The 20,100-nt window shown below is 40.6% G+C and overlaps 2 protein-coding genes across 2 annotated transcripts; one reads left to right on the top strand and one right to left on the bottom strand.

Moving 5' to 3' along the window:
- Window positions 1-214: 214 nt before the first annotated feature.
- LOC136752606 (uncharacterized) lies at window positions 215-6,250 on the bottom strand. The gene is made up of 4 exons (XM_066708090.1): window positions 6,126-6,250; window positions 4,280-4,488; window positions 3,592-3,721; window positions 215-2,461 (listed from the first exon to the last, which is right to left on the bottom strand). Exons 2-4 carry the CDS (start codon window positions 4,473-4,475, stop codon window positions 2,134-2,136), a joined length of 654 nt encoding a protein of 217 aa, XP_066564187.1. The 5' UTR covers window positions 4,476-4,488; window positions 6,126-6,250; the 3' UTR covers window positions 215-2,133.
- An 891-nt stretch (window positions 6,251-7,141) lies between these two features.
- Window positions 7,142-15,930, top strand: qtrt1 (queuine tRNA-ribosyltransferase 1). The gene is made up of 10 exons (XM_066708083.1): window positions 7,142-7,476; window positions 7,991-8,059; window positions 8,544-8,682; window positions 9,257-9,335; window positions 10,025-10,140; window positions 10,501-10,639; window positions 11,750-11,825; window positions 14,126-14,235; window positions 14,474-14,558; window positions 14,974-15,930. Exons 1-10 carry the CDS (start codon window positions 7,183-7,185, stop codon window positions 15,124-15,126), a joined length of 1,260 nt encoding a protein of 419 aa, XP_066564180.1. The 5' UTR covers window positions 7,142-7,182; the 3' UTR covers window positions 15,127-15,930.
- Window positions 15,931-20,100: the final 4,170 nt, after the last annotated feature.

Genomic DNA, 20,100 nt, shown 5'->3' with positions numbered 1-20,100 from the left:
CAGATGTGTTCCCCAAAGACCGGTTGTAAAATACCCCATCTGCTGTTGATGTGTTTTTTTTTTTCAGTGTCTGATGTAATCATTTATTTGATTCCTTCTTCTCCAAGGCGGTGTGAACGGCTATATCAAAGTCGACCACAAGGTGCAGATGTTGTCCGGAAAATCCGTACAATTCAGTTTATCAAGAGTAACTGTTTCAGGTCAAGACTGTTGGCAGCTTTTGTATTACACGATTTATTGGTTCGACTGAAATTGTAAAGCCATTGCAATACTTAGACACATATCCGTTGGTATGTATATCAGATATATGGTTATTATTGTAATGCATAATATATGTATTATACACATTTCAAGACACATCTGTTCACTGTACTTATATTCTTCTCAGTTGTACAGCACTCTTGTAACTGTATATAACTTTGCTTCCTTATGCTCTTACTTACTTACAGTATACATTGTTGGATCTCCTGTTGTTTACTGTGATTTTTCAAATGCCCCCTCCCTTTAGCTCATACCTAGGACTTCACCGCATCATATCCGCACTAGGCATTGTATTTTATTATTATACTAGTGCACTTTTGGAAAGCTTAAATTGAATTTTGCATTGATTTGTATTATTTAAATAAATTGCATTTATTTAAACGCCCGTTTCATTGGGGTTAACACTAAGTGTTTCACATTATCACATTGTTTTATCTAGTGTATCTCCTCAGCGTCCGCAGAATACGTCATTTTCAGGTGAAACGTGAGCTCATTTGCAGCTGGAGTGCGGGTCTCTAAGCACGGATTTTCTCCAGCGAACTTCTCACTAGTATTTTTTATCGAAACGAAATATATTTTTATGTTCTGCTACATGAACCAACATAACTGTTTAATAAATAAACTAAAGTGCGTACCTCCCCACAACCAAAACATCTGGAAATATCCTCAAGACACGCAATTTTCAAGAAAGCAACTGATCTCCAGAAGGTCAACTGAAAGACAACAGTAAAAGTATGTTATAGACTGGGGGGAGCTTCTTTCAAACTTGATAAACATATCAAGTTCAAGTGTTATCAATATGAGCATGTCCAGGCAAATTTCACAACGATAGTCTCGGGCCTGTTTACACATAGGTAACCACCATAAAGCAGTGACTATTGACAGGGGAGTGTTACACACTCAACATTGCGCCTGCCAACTAGTATTAACAATTGTGCCGACATCTCAATTATGGTTAAAAAATGTGGTTAAAACAAACTAACTTTGTTTATTATTGTTGTTTAAACATGACTTTGGCGACGAAAAAATCCAGATGAAGCAAAGAGAACAGGATACACGATAGCATAGACGAGTAAGGTCCATAAACAACGAATTATGAAAACACTTTTTTAAATGATGTCATAGATCATTTGATGCCTTCAATAACGCCTTAACAGTCTGTAAGCCAGCGTTCTACAGCAACCAAGAAGTCTCAGAGCACATTGACACCAATCTGTACACATTGGCCAAAAAGAAACAACCGTTTTATCAACTCACTAACAATTCAACAAGCCCTGAATATGTTTTAATAGGAGATAGGAGATGGAGCCTTAAATGCAAAGCTCTTAAAGCACTTTTATCCGACAGAAGCTATCCTGCATCTTCAGTGCTCCTTGGGTTTTGCCGTACTGTTACAACACTGGTTTCCAATCATGGTTCTGGACAGAGCCCTGATCTATTTTTGATGTCTTCAGTCAGCATCTCAAGATCATATTAATCTAGACTAAATCATTGGTGCAGTTATACTATTAAGAATGTATCTGGAATTCATACCACAAGACCCCAAAGCTCCTCAGTAGCAGTATTGTAGACCCAGGTGTTTTATTGTGCCATCTGCCTATATGTTAAAACATGCTTTTTAAAACTGACTGTGTGGATATATAGTGGGGAAGATAATTAGCATTGCATGTGAACCCCTTTATGAAGCACTGAGAAGCACAAAAGTTTGTGCAGCCTGGAAACTACCCCCACACACACCTCATTCTGCCCTTCACATATTTTTAAATGATTATTCTAAATTAAAATAACAGTTAAGATGTGACATTTCATTAACAAAAGTGAAAAAAAACCAGGTATGCCATAGCTCCTGCTCAGATTGTTATCTGTCTACTTCTAGTCCAGATCTAGCTTCTCCTCCCTGGTGAAGATCTCCTGCAGACTCAGCTCCCGCTCCTGCTCTGGTAGTTCTCGGTGTCTCAGGTAGCGACACATTCGCACCTCTTGCCACGTCTCTTCGGAGGACATAGCCTCTCTCTCCCTGTCTCTCTCCATCTCCTCCTCCCCCTGCCCCTCTCCCTCCCTGCCTCCTCCATCTTCCAGGGCGTCACCCCCCTCCTCTCCCATTTTACACGCCACCCCTTCTTTCAGTTGCTCCACCTCCAACAGGAAGTCTCTAATGCGCTTCTGGGTGTCCGTTGACATGGTGACTACTGAGTTCCGCCTGGGGGGAGAAATAAGTGCCCATAAGTCTGTCTGTTTCAAGTGAGGCTTTATATTTGATTTATGTATATATTTATTTACCTATTTGTAGACACCCTAAGCCAGGGCAACTTACAGTTTTCACAAGTAACATTTGCAAAACATTCAATTGCATACATCCAGGTAGAAATGATATAAGTGCAAATACAATAGAGTGATGTCCCTGGTATGTGGTAAGGGGTGGGGTAAGCATAGGAGCTCTATTTTGGCTTGCAATTAGCCCTTATATTTCCTCAGATTACTTCAGTTTTTTACAATGAAAGAACATACCTCACACAAATGTTATATTTTTCTACTACAAGAAAGCAGCATTATAATACAACATACTGAGATTTGACAACTAGTCCCCTGCTTGTGAAAATGCGGTACAAATCATACTTTCAAGATTCTCGGCTCATTTACTATAGCTTCACATCTCCAGGTGCCACGGACCCGCCCCCCCAACTTGGTACACCACTGCTTATAACATAATTTGCAACCCACAGACAACTATTCAAATTAAATCCGGTCAAGCATCTCATCAGACCAGTTCTGTAAGTGGGAGCTTGGTTGCAACCCATGCCCAAAGAGTGAAGTTTGTCGCATGTAAGTGTTACTATACTGGAGCGTTCCTTGAATTCAGTCCTCAAGGGACAGAGTACTTCTGGTTTTCATTCCACCCTCAGCTCTTTAATTGGTTAATCGAAGTTGTTATTCAATTAACTAAATCCTTTTTCGTAAATGGGTGCAAAATATATGAAAAAAAGGTGAGTTTCAAATTTAAGATATTGGCGAAGGACAAAAGTGTTCAAGGTGAATTAAAATGAATGTCAGGTACTGGCAATGAACACACAAGTTGACTCTCTGTCTGAATCGCAGCCCAGGCACACCCACTCCCACACCCCCATCCAGTTTTGTTTATGAATTTATAGTAGTTCCTGGATTGTTTCATTTTAGTATTCCTAGCATCTTTTAAGACCCTGAATGTGCCTACCAATATAAATAACTTTAAATGTCTGGATATTTCAGAAGATTCTAATGCAAGAGTAAACTTCCATTCCAATACCTACGTCCACCCTATTCCTACCTCTCTGCCCAGACTCTAGATCTCACCTTGTCATGGCATCAGGGAGAGAGGGTGCCAGCTGCAGGGTGGGCAGAGACAGACGCTTTTTGGAGAAGTATGGCTTGGGTAGCTCCGGGGGTAACTCCATAGCAAGGTTCTCCAATGAAGGAGTGGTATCTAGAGGTAGAAACCAGGCGAGAAGAATGACACATTGAAAATGCTCATGCATTTGACATCCAGAGGGACTTCAATAGATGCCAAGGACAGATCTGCTGTGGGAGAGAACATCTGCTTTTTCCAAGAGGGTCCACGTGAATCAGCCAGCCATAGCCACAATCACACTCCCCAATCCCCAACACTCTGTCCCAGGAGGACTTTGGCCACAGAGATGCAATTTTTCCCTGACAAGAGGAAAGATTTCAAAGTATGTTTCGTAGGAAACATCTTATCAACACTGTATATATCTAAATTGTTATTAATAATATTTCTGTGTTTACTTACTAGTTTATAAGTCATGATGTACTTATCTGGGGTAGTAAAGCTTTTTATTTTTTGTTTGATTACAAATAAAAATAAAAATCAACCCAGAAAAACAAAGGCCCAAAGAGGACTGGTAAATACCAGTTTAAAATAGTAATTAGGCAGTAGCACTAAATTAAGTCGTAACTCTTTTGTTGTTGATTGATCAGCACAGCCATTGTTAGCCCTCTGCTGGTGGTGTTCAGTTTGTCCTACCATATCTTATACTGCACAGTTCTTGCTGTAGCTGTCTCTTCTGCTCGTGGAGTATGGCAAGCTGGCGGCTGCAGTCCAGGTCCATGGCGCTCACTTTGCGGCCCAGTCTGTCCTCTGCGTGCTTGTTCTTCCGCTCCGCCAGCTCGACACGTTGAGCGCAGACCTGCTCCCAGCGGCTGAGTCGGACTGTATGCATGCCTGCGTCGCGGCTGGCAACGAAATCCACAGAAAACTGCATCACTTCAAGTAGTTCATTTTAATTTTTATCCAAAAGTACCACAGTTAATGCTTACGTTTTGTATATGGGTGGTCAAATCTTAACCACCCAATATTTAATTTTGCTCTGCTATAATCAGGTAGTCTCCCTAAAGCAGTGGTTCCCAACCCTGAGGTCATGACCCTATTTGGGGTGGCAGCATAAAGAAATGAGGTCACAAAGTCAGGGTGATTTGTGTTTGTGTTTTATTTTTGTAAATCTAAAATATTACTACATTATTTTAAACGCTTTACACTGAAAGTATAAAACACATAAACGTACATAGTAATGCAATATTTATGATTAAAAAACAAAAAACATGCTGAAGCATCGGGGAACAAATTGGACAACGTTTAAATGGGGTCTCACCGAGATTTGGGAAGCCCTGCCCTAAACCAATATGCAACACACTCAGCAGTAGCCTAATACCTAGATGTACAACCCCAAATTATTCAATAGTACTAGTATTAAAGGAATGTGTTGTTATTTCATGTTTTGCAGAGCGAATTTATTAATCTTTAGGGAAGATCTTGGGCTTAAGTTCAACCAGTTCATATTTGATACAGACAATTTCATGTCAGTATTTGTGTACACTGTTGCGATATCTCTATTTGTAACTGGTACTATACTTTATCTAATCAAAGATAATACTGTGTACTATAACACATCCCTATAGTGAGTAGACCCATGGCCCGCTGTAATTGTAAGGTACAAACTATAATACTCAAACCTTGATATCGTATTGTTTAAACTGTAAATTGAGAGGTACATTTTTTATACTATCAGAATGGTATCACTTTATATTAAGGTGTCATTAATAAACAATTAGTAAATAGTTTATAAAACAGGAACCATAAATAATTGCATTTATAAATTATATGTAAACCTTTATAAGATATGTTATACCATTTTTAATACAAATTTTAAACAAAATAGTGGCATCTCCAAAAATACTATTTTGATTCAAATGTTTTAATAAAGTATATCTTATTAAGGCTTAGTGATCATTTATAAATTGAAGTATTAATGGTTCCTAACCCTGTGTAATAATCTATTAACCAATAATTTATTAATGGCACCATAATATAAAGTATTTTAGACTTTAGACAAAGTGGTGGCTAAAAAAGAAATTGTTAATACAAAATAAATATATGTCTAGGACACACAAAAGTGAACATATAGTGCATATTCTATCTGTTCTACAATAAAATTAGGTTTTGTTTTTACCATTCTTTGGTATTTGAGAGTATAGAATTAGTCCAATTTTCAAGTTTACCGACACAGAAACAATTAAGAAGGGCTATACATGGAAGAGCTGCTTATCTTTTCACATGTATTGGAGGATAATTGCACTAGTTCCCCTTGCTGTCGTCGGGAAAGTAAATTCGACTCAAAACCAGAAACTGTTGAAATCTTGTGTTAACAACATCATATTACATTACTCAATTTAATTCAGAAATGGTCGCAGATGTAAAAACATAAACGTTTGGTGGTATTTTCAAACGCCATAGCCGGTTGTATAGTCTATATATTCATACAACACAAGTGACTAAAACGGTACACTGCATCTGATCTCGATGCATAACTTACCCGATGTCCAGCCGGTGTCAGAGCAGGGTTTGGGACACGCAGCTGTGCAGGCGCATGATGCTGCGGGTTTGCGAGCTGCGCACAGGCGGCGCGTCGGTGCTTGACTGACAGCTCGCTCGCACGAACTCGCCCCGCTTTATCTCAAGGAGTTGCTACACAAATATCTGTCTCTTTGTAGACAAACAGCCGACCGCCCTTCTACAACTTGTTAAACATTTCGAAACGGGCTTACGACAGATAAAGCACATTTTGCCATCTCAATATAACTATCGGACAGGCAGACTTTAAAAGTGCCCATAATGTATGAGTTATAAAATACATATTAGCCTACATACAATATGTCAACTTAAGTGTTGTTATACATAGTTAATGCATTGATACATCTCTTTCCCCCAGATGTTGCAAGTGTTTTAGACGCGTAGTGCACCATTACATGAATAGAAGTGCAAGCTATACAGCAGAAAGAAGTTACTACAGCTAACAGCATGAAGTTTATTTTGTGTTATTTAGCAATACAATGTATGCTGTAAGATACACAACACCCATAAGCACATTTGCACACACCCGAGGTGAACCTTTCTGTACTGTATACTATTTGTACATGTATAGGCCTATTCAACAAGAACATTGCGTTGTTGCTGTTTTCTCTGAATTTATTATGTATCTAGTTTTTGTAAAAAACAAATATGTATTCAGAATTAAAAAAGGTTGTCCCTAAAGAGTAAAAATACGCTATTCTGTTGCTGAATCTGATGTTGTTAGAAAATCTTGATATTTATATAGTTTTCTACTATTCATACTTATTCATGAATAAGAGAGAAAAAAACTTGGTCAGAGGAATTAACTGGTCTACGGTAGCCTACGTGTTTTGGATGATAATGAGCAGACATTTGGGTGCGTTATACTCCTTGTTAAGACACAGTAATATCTGCAAAATAAAGCGAGTGTGGGCGCATAGATCTGCTCTTGCTGAAGCCCGCTACTGACGGTTGCAAGAGCGCATGCGCACTCGGAAGACTTCCTGGTTCAGCCGGGGCGGTGCGTGTGTTTTTCCAGCATGGCTGCTGCGGTCTCTCCAGCTGCTCCGGTATCCGGCATGGGAGCGCTCAACTCCGCTCTGTCGGCCGGGAGGACTGCCTCAGGGGCCTCGCTTGCTCTCCGCATAGTAGCGGAGTGTCCGGTGAGCAAAGCCCGGGCCTGTGACCTGACCCTGCCACACTGCGAGGTCAGCACGCCGGTTTTCATGCCAGTGGGCACGCAGGGCACGATGAAAGGCATTACCGTGGACCAGCTGGAAGCTCTCGGTTGTCAGATCTGTTTAGGCAACACATACCACTTGGGCATGAGGCCGGTAAGTACTCAATTTAGACTCCAGCGGCGGGAAGATAACTTTTTAACTTTAATCTTTTGCATGTGTCTGTTGTTGGATTTTTTACTTTGTTGTGAATGTACTGGATAGAGGAGAACTTAGTGAAAACCTCTGATTGGCCAAGGGGGGCTGAATATACTGAAACCCAACAACGTCCAGTTTGTTACCTTTTAATAATAACATTATTTATAGAGCACTTTTCATACAACGTTTGCAACCCAAAGTGCTTTACATTAAACATTAAAATCATACATATTATAATAATAATACGTTAAAATAACAAAACAAGTAAATAACACGTTTACGTTTAAGGATTTAAAATAAGGAATTTAACATTGTTCCCAGCAACACAGAAATGCTTTCATGTGATTATAATTCTCCTGATTTTTGTTTTGTTTTTGTTTTTCAGTTTACATTTTGATTGAAGGCAAGATTTGACAAAACATTTTTCAGAGGGATTAGCTTTGTTTTATTCTTATGTTTTCTTCTCCCCCAGGGTCCAGAACTTATCAAGAAGGCCAATGGACTGCATGGCTTTATGAACTGGAAACGCAACCTGCTTACGGTAAGACTGCTCACACCATGTTCAATATTTGTTGATTGATATTAATTCATACTTAAGTCGGAGGCTGCAAATAAGTCGTGTGGATATGCTGCTGCAGCCCTGAGCAACGATCTGAACTTTTGTTCACGATGTTTACATACTGTCAGAGATTCATCTAGTTTGTATTGAGCAACACACTACATTGAAATAAGGTAACAAAAGTCATGATAACAAAAATGTTACTGCGAACAAATCTATATAGGCTATATCTCACGTATAAGGCAATTTGGAAGATATATTGATGTCTTGAGTCTGAGCACTAAATTGAAGTTTAACAAAAACAAGTAATGACAAACACAAATCCTTGATTTGCATTTGAATCGGGAGAGCTGTGTTTTGGAAGGGGCTCACCTAGATGCACAGGGCTGAACTCAAGCTGAGAAGTATTTGAAGAAGGTTGTCCTTCCCATGCTATTAAGGATTGCTTACCATGCATTATCTTCAGGACAGCGGTGGCTTCCAGATGGTGTCTCTGGTGGAGTTATCCGAGGTGACCGAGGAGGGGGTACGCTTCCGATCCCCCTATGATGGCAAAGAAATCCTGCTTACTCCTGAGGAATCCATTGGCATCCAGAACACACTGGGTAAAAGAGAATTCCAGCCTTATTCATTCAAACACTTGAGTGATTTCACCTTCTTTGATCTTGTGATCCATCTTATCTGTGCATCCACTATGTAAAATGTATTTTGTGGTCGGGAAGTCGGGAAAACGATGCAACAAAGAGCCAGTGGCATTTTGTTTTCTGCAGTCGTTTCAGTGAATGTTTGTTTACCAGGTTGGTGTCAATTCCATGCCAATTCCTTTTGTAATGCCTTTTTCAATTCAGTTCCAATTCCAGTACAGCCTATTAGGTCCATGGCAAAAAGATTTGGAATTGGAATTTGGAATGGGGTCGGAAAAAGGGATTTGGAATTGAAAAAATGGAATTGAGCCAAGACCTGATTGGTTATAATGTGGCATTGGATTGGATTGTTTTTTTATTTATTTTAATTTATTTATTTTTAAGCTTACGATGAATAGTAATTCATTGGAATTCATAGGGCCCTGTCTATGCATGCATTTTTATATGGAGGTTTGCATATATGTGTGTGTTCATTTTCAAGTGGTTTGTTGATTCCGTGTCTGAGGTTGTGACTGTGTTGTGTCCGTGTGTTCAGGCTCAGATATTATGATGCAGCTGGATGATGTGGTCAGCAGCACAGTCACAGGGCCGCGTGTTGAAGAGGCTATGTACAGGTACAGTCTAGTACACTACAACAAACTACACCACCGATCCGCATATGACAGTACTGGACAAGATATAGTAGAACAGTTTTGTGGAGTTAGGGAGGTATGTGCACAGCAGGGAGGAGGTTTAAAGTGTTCAGATTCATATGTGTACATAGCACAGGCATTTCCTTCCTTGTGCAATCCAAACAAATGTACACGCTGCAAATCTACAACGTTCACTTTCTCTCCTCTAATATCTGAGGCTGTTAGTGATTTCAAAACATCTCTTCTTTGGTCACCATGCTACAAGAAGGACATTACTTCCCTGTAAAGAGCTTAAGAGAAGAAAGAAGTCGAAAGGAATTGCTATTCACAGTCAGGGTTAAAGGACAGAGGCCATTGCAGACAGAGTTGATTTGATTCAGGGAGTCTGGAAGGGGGAGGGTGGACAAAGTTAACCCCAAGGACTGCTTCACACTCCACAGGGAAACAAGAGCCAGAGATCAAATTAAGATGTGCAAGATAGCATGCACTCCTTTACACAAAGTGTGTTGGGGTGCTGGAACAAGCGGTTTAAGCTTCAAGTTATGGAAGCTGAATCTCCTATTAACTTTGAGAAATGGGTGGATGAAATTGTGAGCTTTATTAGAATCTCACTAGTTTTATAGTAGCTTATTCTCTTAATGTTTTTTCCTTTTATCTTCTATATGCTCCAGGTCCATCAGATGGTTGGATCGCTGCATTAAAGCCAACAGAAACCCAGACCAACAGAATCTTTTCGCCATCATCCAGGGAGGGCTGAATGCTGACCTCCGCAAGAAATGCCTTGAAGGTACTGCCCTGCTGGACGTAACTGGCACCTCCAAATTAAGATAAAGAAATTGGGAAAGTAGAATTAATTTATTCAGCTGATGATTTATCCAAAATACCTTCAAACCCCGCTGCATTTGACCCACTGATTCCAAGTCCAGAACCCTTACCACTGCTCCATGCTGCAGCTGTAAAGTGCTGCTCGTGAATAATGGCTCTCATTGTCACTTTTTCAAGTCCAATTCCCATTTTCAGACCGCATTCCAAATTCCAATTCCAATTCTTTTTGCCGTTGACATAATCGGCTCTGCTGCAATTGGAATGGGACTTGACCCCAACCCTCCTGTTTCTGTGTGTGTGTTTGTGGTGATCCATGGGGCAGAGATGACTAAACGAGAGGTTCCTGGCTTTGCAATCGGAGGGCTGAGCGGGGGAGAGGAGAAAGACGATTTCTGGAAGATGGTGACCCTCAGTACGGACCACCTGCCCCGAGAGAAGCCCCGCTACCTCATGGGAGTTGGGTATGGTTCACTTTTCATATTGGACTTAAAAATCTAAAATAAAAATAAAAATATCTTCTTAATGGAGTCATTCAAGCAGACATCTATGTCCCAGACAGTTTACTGCCAAGAATATGGCATAATCTGAATGTTAGAGCTGCAGGCAAGTTTTCACCTACGAAGTATGGGACACATTAGCAAACGAGGTCTGAGGGTGTAATAGTGGTAATTTGCATAATTTATTGACAACATCATTGTAACGATATGTGAAATGATTTAATTCTTGGCACACACCCTTATCCATGGCAATTTAGTTTTAACAATAAGCAATTTAGGCATATAAAAGTGCAGTAAAACCATCAATAGAAAATTAAATGCAAGCAATACAAAAGTGCAATAGTACAGTCAATACAAAATGACAATAAGCACACATCCTAGGTCAATAAAGTAACAAGTGTAGACATAATAGTGAAGTTCCAGGTATGTGCTAAAGGTAGAGGGCATAGGAGAAATCGCTGGAAAACAACCAACAATGCAGGAGGATAGTGCTGAACAGCTCAGGAGAATAAGCTGCTATATTACAGGTACATGGGAAATAAACCTAGTATATCATCACTTGGGGTGTACGGAGGGTAGATGAAGAAATTAACGGTTTGCATGAACAGAGCAGGTGACTTATATTCGTAGCATACAGAGTAATGTAAAGTAACAGGTATTAAACAAATGAAAGGACTGAATTCACCATGTGAGTTGCATTTAATTTGTGATTTAGCATTTAAACATTCTGATTCTGTGCACGGGAGAATAAAAAAGGACGCTATGTGAATGTGTGGGTGAACTTTCGAAGGGGGTGTGTGTATGTATGTGAATGTGTGTGCATGTGGAATGTCTTTAGATCGCTGTTATGTCAGTCTCGCCTGTGCTCTGTCTTCCGAGATTTAAACCTCGGATCCTAAGTTGAGTAGCTCTTGCAGCTTTCGTTGCAAATGCGTGGTGCAGTTCCCTGGTCTCTATTCTCTTTGGGATAATGCTCGAGGGTCTCATTATTTCATGTCGGCAATCTTACAACACTGTTGGTACCTGGCGCCTTTGCTGTGTGTTGTTGCATCAGACTCATCTCATGTCTTTCAGGTACGCCACGGATTTGGTTGTGTGTGTGGCTCTGGGCTGCGACATGTTTGACTGCGTGTTTCCCACACGAACTGCGGTGAGTAACTTTCTCGTGGTGCTCCCGTTGTGCTTTCTGTCCACTTTGCGGAGAAGTTAGGTAGTTACAGTGCATCTGGAAAGTATTCACAGCGCTTCACTTTTTCCACATTTTGTTATGTTACAGCCTTATTCCAAAATTGATTAAATTAATTATTTTCCTCAAAATTCCACAAACGATACCCGATAATGACAACGTTTGAAATCTTTGCAAAGTTATTAAAAAAAAAAAAAAAAAAAAAAGCACATGTACATAAGTATTCACAGCCTTTGCTCAATACTTTGTTGAAGCACCTTTGGCACAAATTACAGCCTCAAGTCTTTTTGAGTATGATGCTACAAGCTTGGCACACCTATTTTTGGGCAGTATCTCCCATTCTTCTTTGCAGGACCTCTCAAGCTCCATCAGGTTGGATGGAGAGCGTCAGTGCACAGCCATTTTCAGATCTCTCCAGAGATGTTCAATCGGGTTCAAGTCTGGGCTCTGGCTGGGCCACTCAAGGACATTCACAGAGTTGTCCTGTAGCCACTCCTTTGTTATCTTGGCTGTGTGCTTAGGGTCGTTGTCCTGTTGGAAGGTGAACCTTCACCCCAGTCTGAGGTCCAGAGTGCTCTGGAGCAGGTTTTCATTAAGGATGTCTCTGTACATTGCTGCATTCATCTTTCCCTCGATCCTGACTAGTCTCCCAGTTCCTGCCGCTGAAAAACATCCCTACAGCATGATGCTGCCACCATCATACTTCACTGTAGGGATGGTATTGGCCAGGTGATGAGGGGTGCCTGGTTTCCTCCAGACATGACGCTTGCCATTCAGGCCAAAGAGTTCAATCTTTGTTTCATCAGACCAGAGAATTTTGTTTCTTATGGTCGGAGAGTCCTTCAGCTGCCTTTTGGCAAACTCCAGGCGGGCTGTCATGTGCCTTTTACTGAGGGAATGACTTCCGTCTGGCCACTACCATACAGGCCTGATTGGTGGAGTGCTGCAGAGATGGTTGTTCTTCTGGAAGGTTCTCGTCTCTCCACAGAGACACGCTGGAGCTCTGTTAGAGTGACCATCGGGTTCTTGGTCACCTCCCTGACTAAGGCCCTTGTCCCCCAATCGCTCAGTTTGGCCGGGTGGCCAGCTCTAGGAAGAGTCCTTGTGGTTCCAAACTTCTTCCATTTACGGACGATGGAGGCCACTGTGCTCATTGGGACCTTCAATGCTGCAGACATTTTTCTGTACCCTTCCCCAGATCTGTGCCTCGATACAATCCTGTCTCGGAGGTCTACAGACAATTCCTTGGACTTCATGGCTTGGTTTGTGCTCTGACATGCACTGTTAACTGTGGGACCTTATATAGACAGGTGTGTGCCTATCCAAATCATGTCCAATCAACTGAATTTACCACAGGTGGACTCCAATCAAGTTGTAGAAACATCTCAAGGATGATCAGTGTAAACAGGATGCACCTGAGCTCAATTTTGAGTGTCATGGCAAAGGCTGTGAATACTTATGTACATGTGCTCTTTTTGTTTTTTATTTTTAATAAATTTGCAAAGATTTCAAACAAACTTCTTTCACGTTTTCATTATGGGATATTGTTTGTAGAATTTTGCGAAAAATAATGAATTTAATCAATGTGGAATAAGGCTGTAACATAACAAAATGTGGAAAAAGTGAAGCGCTGTGAATACTTTCCGGATGCACTGTATTGAATTTGATCGAATTGATTATTCCTTTCTTGTTTATTTTGTTATTGCTTGCATTTGCGGTGTTTACATGCTGGTAAAAGGTCACAACAATAGAGGTAGTGTCTTGACTGCATTTAAGGTGGTAAAACTGGATTACAAACCCTTTAAATCATGTTTTTGTGGTGTTAAGTATGTAATCGCTCATAACCACCATACATAAGTCATGACAACAATTCTACTGTCATAACTGTCATAACTGTCATAACAGCCATTGCTAACAGAGCTGTATGCAAGGTCTATTTGACTGTAAGTTTTGGTGTAGTAGAACTTGATTTGTTTCAACCAGTGGTTCTCAGTGCTGGTGTGTTCCAACTGAGCTCTAAATTATTTTGGATAATACATTTTTCGCATTATATATGGTGATTGGAAACTGAATTAAACAGTAATAGTCTTAAAAAAATGTACTGGCAGCTGTTAAATGATAGTTCATGGAAGGGTTTCATTACAAAACTGTGAGTTGCACTGGGGCAATAAAGCAGAAGGTACAGGGGTACTTCAGGACCAGGCCTGAGAACCAGTGAGCTTGAGGACATCATCACTCACAACTGGGGATCTTTGTTATTCCAGAGGTTCGGTTCAGCTCTGGTGCCCTGGGGGTCCTTACAACTAAAAAACAAGCAGTTCGCCAAGGATCTTGGGCCCATCGATCCCGACTGCCAGTGTGCCACGTGCAAAAGGTGAGAAGAATTTAACAACCGAATCGTGCCAATCTCCCTTTCTACTTCTGCAGATCACAACACCCACCTGCTCAGTACCTCTTATTCCTGTAGTGCTCCGATTTTGTCTCGGCATCACAACATTCCACAGAGGATTTTTCTCTCCAGGTCATTTACGCACCCCATTTGTTGTTCCTGGCTTCCTTGACGACCAGCTCGCAGCGTCCGTCTTTAACCCTGGTCTCTGTCTCCTCTACAGGCACAGCCGCGCCTTCCTGCACGCCTTGTTCAAGACCGACACGGCCGCCATGCATCACATAACTGTGCACAATATTGCCTACCAGGTTGGTTGCCTCTCTTTTCCAGAATGCACGGTGACTGTTCACCTCCCTTCGCTGACAAGCCAGCATTCTGCAGAATGTCACAATCCAGCAGGTTTTATTGGTCTCTATTGAACATGTCCCCTGCATCAGACCTCTCCCCTTCTTTGGGGTTTTTCCTGGTAACTGTCTCATTATTCCAACTGCACTCCAACTTAGACTAAACAATATGCTCCACTTTTGTGCCCTCGTGTTATGAAAGAATTGATAGCTGCCCAAACTAGTCATACCTTTATTACTATTTCTGATGTATTGCAGTAACACTACACTTGTTTGCATTCAGTATTATGTCAAATGTTGATTGCACACACACAGTCCCCTTTGCATGTGACTGCCTTCCAGACCCGTCTCTGAGGGCCAGTGTCTCTCTGTCTTGCAGCTCTCTCTGATGCGATCCGTCCGGCAGAGCATCATCGAACAGCGCTACCCTCAGTTTGTACGGAGCTTCATGTCTCGCATGTACCCCAGCAAGGACCGCTACCCCTCCTGGGCAGTGGAGGCGCTGGCATCGGTCAACATCACCCTGGACTGAGGGGAGCGGGAGGCAGGAATGATGGGGACCCGATCCTGAGCACGGGAAATCGTATCCCCCAAACTCGCCACCAAGGCCAGTGCTTGGGTAGACTTTTAGCATTTCGATTTTATTTTAAAATACTTTGTTTTTGTTTTTAAACCAGTTATACCTCTACTGTGGCCATGAGTTTGGGACCAACTTAATGGACTTTCTGCAAGTGATGCAAGAACATTTTTTTGTTTTTTTACTGCTTGTATTTTTTTGTATTATTAGAGACAATGTCATTACTCGGGTTGGACCAGTTGACATCGGTTGTCCAACAAGGTTCAACTCCACTGCCTCAGATTTAACTTAAACTGGGACTTCAGACGGGTCACTCAATACCCGGAAGAACATCCTTATAGTAGGTGTAGGTTTAGCATTCCCATATTGTTGAAAAGACTTAAAACCTCCCACACTGCGAGTATGTCATCATATCCTTAAGCCTGACAATGCTAACTGGACAGATTTTATACCAGATCACCTTGTTTTCACTATGGCACTGACTGAAACTACGGTGCGTGCATTTTGGGTAATATATTCAGAATGCTTAAAGACGGTTATGGGCTAAACTATGTCCTTGAACTTGCGGTTTTAGTTTTTAGTTTTTTATCTTGTGTTTTTATAACGACACTGTATGTTATACAATATTTGTATGTCTTGAGTAAGACCAGAACAATCCTTCAATCCTTTTGTACTAGGGGAGGATAATGAACTACTGAAGGATTCACAATCGAGAATGTGTGTGAAGTAATGATCAGTAAACGCAGCTGTCTGAACTCCTCTGTGTGTTTCTTGGCAATTGATTTAAGTGTGAATGCTAGGAGTGATGACTAAAAGATGATGATTATTTATTATTGTTATTATTATTTTGAAGTAATGCGACCACTTTCAAATTTTTGTATTTTCACATTCAATTTAAGAAGGACGATCTTTCATTTGCCAGTACTTTTATTATCATTATTAATATTAGTAGTAGTAATTGCTTAGCATACGCATTTGTTCTCATGTGTTACACACTTCCACAAACCAACACAAAGATTCACAGACCCAGATTATCCCAGGGCTTGGATGTTATTTTAGGTCGAATAGTACAAGACAACCGCTAATCGAGGTCTGTGAGACCAGCTGAAAATGTTCCACGTACACAATCAAGTTACACCTGGGTATGAATGCAGATATGAAGAATGAAAGGTAAAAGGTCTTAATCGATGTCAGAGGTCGGGGGGTGAAATGGAAAAAAAAAAATACGTTTTTTGGGAACGGATCGAGATTGCCCTTGGAGTTCTCGGCTTTCTGTGGTGGTCTGCGCATGTTACCATGGAAACTGACTACAAGCTCTCGCTGAAGACAGTGTATTTGTTTTATGTATTCTTTGCCCCAAGTATTGAAATAAAAACACTTTAAAGAATGCACTTTTTCTTTAAGTGAGGCATTTTCCATTTGAGGCACGGATGGATTTCATTATTAGGATTGTTTTGTTGTTTGTGTTGAAATTGCTCTGTTCAAACTAAAACATGTTTCTGTACCGTATGAAAACCACAGACTGGCGTTCATACCAAATATTTATTTATTAAAGATAAATATTCCTTACAGACTACATTTTGAATATGCTTTTCCTCCAGAACCTTTAGATATACTTTGCTGTGATGAAATTTTAATTTGATAGATTTATATATATATATATAGTTTATGGTCTTATTTCACAGACTAAACTTGGCACTAGGCTAGTCTTGGCATTTCAGTGTTTGGGCAGTGTAGTCCCAAACCTAAACAAGCTCTGGGAAAGTAACGTACAGTTCGTTAATGAATCACAGACGAATTATGGGAACCGGCTCAGAGACCTGTCTGAAGCATGATCTGGATTAAATGGGAGGCTTTTTTTTTAGTTTTTAGTTTTTTTTATATCGATTCCCCATCCTACAAAAAAAGCTGATTCCTGATTCTGTTTGATCCACCTTTGAGAATTGATTCTATTCTTGGAGAGTCGACTCAAGAACTTGGATGGATTCCAGTTTCATGGAATTGAATAATGATATTAACCTTTTTTTTTTTCCAAACAAGTATCTGAAGATAATTTGTTTCCTTGTTGAAGAACTTTGCATACATTATCAATATGTATTATGTAAATAATAAAGCACAAAGTTTCATATGGGACTAAAGTGTTATAAAGGCTGCAAACTGTTGCAGGAGATGATTCAAATGCCTCTATATATATATTAGGCTCTTTGCCCAAATATACTGTACTGTGTAATATACTCTACTGTGCCTTAATACACTATTGTACTACAATACAATTACTGCACAGTAATGCATTGTAGTGTAATATAATGCTGAGTGTATTCTAATGAAAGTCCTGTACTGCATTGTGCTCTGCTTAAGAAATAACAAGCAATCTAGCGTGGGTGATGTAGAATCCCCGCACAGAGTTTCGTTTGTCTACGGCAGTAATGTAATTATTATTATTAATCCTGCAAGTGAGTAGTAACCGTACTCTCTGTGTTGTCACATACAGACTAATAAACTCCTGGAGAGGTGATACAGGCAGTGAGGGAGTCAATCGGTCAGGAACGTGTTCTAGAAAACAAAAGTGTGTCATAGGGGATAAGAGTGTGTTCTAGGGGACAACAGTGTGTTGTAGAGGATGGGTGTGTCATAGGGGACAATATTGTGTTAGGTGAAAATAGCATGTTATAGGGGGCACAAATGTTGCAGGCTCATGTTTGGCCTGCAGTGTATCTGCTTATTATTTTGCCTCTTCACCTGATCTCTCTGTGTATGTGTGTCGCTTCAGCTTTGCCTGGAGACAGTATCAGACCCCTGCTAGGACAGTCTGCAACACCACCGCTCTCCAGTCACAATTGCCTCATGTTATCCATTGCAAAAGGCCAGTGCCTTCCAGCAGGAGATGGAGTGGAAGAAGAACATTACCTTGTTAGAGGAAATGGACTAGGTACTGTATATGACCGTGATGTAATTATATTTTAAAATTTAAAATGAAGTTTCCATCATTCATTAGGTTTCAAATTTTGATTACATTTTACTGTCAATGCAAACTTTATTGCTCACTGTGGAATCTGAAGCAGAGGCAGAGAATTCAAAGGACACCATGCTACACGTTACTGTGTTTTAATACAGTACACTGCACTGCACTTTACTATGTTTTTCCATGGTACACCACACTTTACTGTGATATTTCCACGGTACATCACACTACACTGTACCATGGTATACCATAGTAAACTGCAGGCTTTACCATATTTTTACCAACGATACACAAGTGTTTTTACCACAGTACGCTATACCACACTACACTTTAAAAACAAATGTCACCTTGGTACACCACACTACAACTTTACTGGGTTTTTACATGGTACACCACAACACTTTCTTGTCGAATGGGACCGAAATGTCCTTAGAGACTTGTGTCAGACACTCAAGCTGTGAGTGCTCATATATTGGTAACAAGACAAGCCTGTAACTTTACAGTGAAGTTTTATCTAAACCCACACATGCACATATAACACGACAGCATGGGATGGCTGGAGCCCCAAGGACTGTAAGCTGAATTTGCATTCTGCCCGTGATCAAATCTCTGCCGGTTTGTGTACAGGTTGTGTATTGATGGGGCTGTAGATGCATTTTCTCACTTTCGCCGCAAGAGGTCGTTATATCCACAGAGCGGGGGCATTTGGTTGGAGCTGAAAAACTCACCCGCTGCTAGGTGTGTGCAGTGTGGATACACATCTTCATTTTGAAAATAAGGTCTTAAAAACGGTATGAGAATCCAAAGTTAAATTGAGTATGGTTTGTGAGTAGGGTACATCACTTCGTTTGAGTGGTTGTAGTGTCTTTCAAATGCTGAATCTGTGCCATTTCTTTCAATGCATAAAAATAGCATGCAAATCGGCAAGAGTCGGATTATTTATTTTGTTCTTGTCGGCACGACATTATTTGCGGATTATCCAGTTAACACCCCCATCTCCAAAAACTAATTAGACATTTAAAGGGAATGTGCACAGTATTTCTTGAAACTTCTGTAGTTGTTTTAAATATAGCCTAGCGCAAAGAAGCAGCATTGTCACCGTTTGTTTTTTGCATCCGATAATCGCTATTGCATCCTCTAAAACGTTTAGATCAGTTCAAATGTTTCATTCTCTCTCGCACACGATTCAGAATTGGTATTTTTTCCAGCTGCTCGACGGTTGTAATCATTGAAGGCTCAAGAGCTGCCATGTCCAGTGTTTCAATATCATCACATGAAGATAAACGCATCTACAGGTAACCTGCAATACACCTGCCTTTGAGCTCCTTCATTAGGTATCTTAGGTAGAGTAAACACGGTAAAGTGCGCCCTAATGAAGCGAGCAAAAGTAAAGGCAAATACAAAATGAGTTGCTGTGCGAAGCTTATCATTTATTGCATGAGTTGGCGCTATGACACGTGGATTGAGAAATATAATGGCAATCCGCGCAATCTGAGCCGCACCGTGTGCATTTCTCATTGCACTCAGTCGGGATTGCAGCTATCAAGGTGCTTACTATGCTAAGAAATAACACCGTGTTTAGCCATGCAAACTGATGACAATTTCAAATGTTTTTTTCGGGTTTGATTTACCTCCTCACAGGTTTGCCTGTATAACGTTTTCAATACGACCATAAAGGTTGCTTTAAAGCGATGTCCTAAAAAAGATGCAAAAATCGACAAGGAAACCCAATCACACGCCGATTAACAGTCCGTTAGTTTCATCAGGTTTGATGCGTGCATTGTCAGTTCTTCAAATGCAGTCATATGCTTTGCAATTATGTTTTGTTGGGATGTTAATGGGGGTGAATAGTTTAGAGACAGGCTGTCGCCAAGGATCTGGTACACTCGTGGACATCCCGAGATTAGCTGACATGACAAATGGGACTTTTTTCCGTTCTTTTCCTAGGCAGAAGGGGTTGGCGATAA

Source organism: Amia ocellicauda, chromosome 7 (genome assembly GCF_036373705.1).
Source record: "Amia ocellicauda isolate fAmiCal2 chromosome 7, fAmiCal2.hap1, whole genome shotgun sequence".
NCBI classification, from domain to species: Eukaryota; Metazoa; Chordata; class Actinopteri; order Amiiformes; family Amiidae; genus Amia; species Amia ocellicauda.
The sequence above is the reverse complement of the archived record's forward strand: the minus strand, read 5'-3'. Positions and strand labels throughout refer to the sequence as shown.

Excerpts from the sequence above, each read along its gene's own strand:
- qtrt1 (XM_066708083.1), top strand. The coding sequence starts at position 7,183 with ATGGCTGCTGCGGTCTCTCCAGCTGCTCCGGTATCCGGCATGGGAGCG. Across the intron at positions 8,060-8,543 it reads GGAAACGCAACCTGCTTACG|GACAGCGGTGGCTTCCAGAT; the intron begins GTAAGACTGCTC and ends CATTATCTTCAG. Across the intron at positions 11,826-14,125 it reads TGTTTCCCACACGAACTGCG|AGGTTCGGTTCAGCTCTGGT; the intron begins GTGAGTAACTTT and ends TTGTTATTCCAG.
- LOC136752606 (XM_066708090.1), bottom strand. The coding sequence starts at position 4,475 with ATGCATACAGTCCGACTCAGCCGCTGGGAGCAGGTCTGCGCTCAACGT. Across the intron at positions 3,722-4,279 it reads ACTGTGCAGTATAAGATATG|ATACCACTCCTTCATTGGAG; the intron begins GTAGGACAAACT and ends TTCTACCTCTAG. Across the intron at positions 2,462-3,591 it reads CTCCCTGATGCCATGACAAG|GCGGAACTCAGTAGTCACCA; the intron begins GTGAGATCTAGA and ends TTCTCCCCCCAG.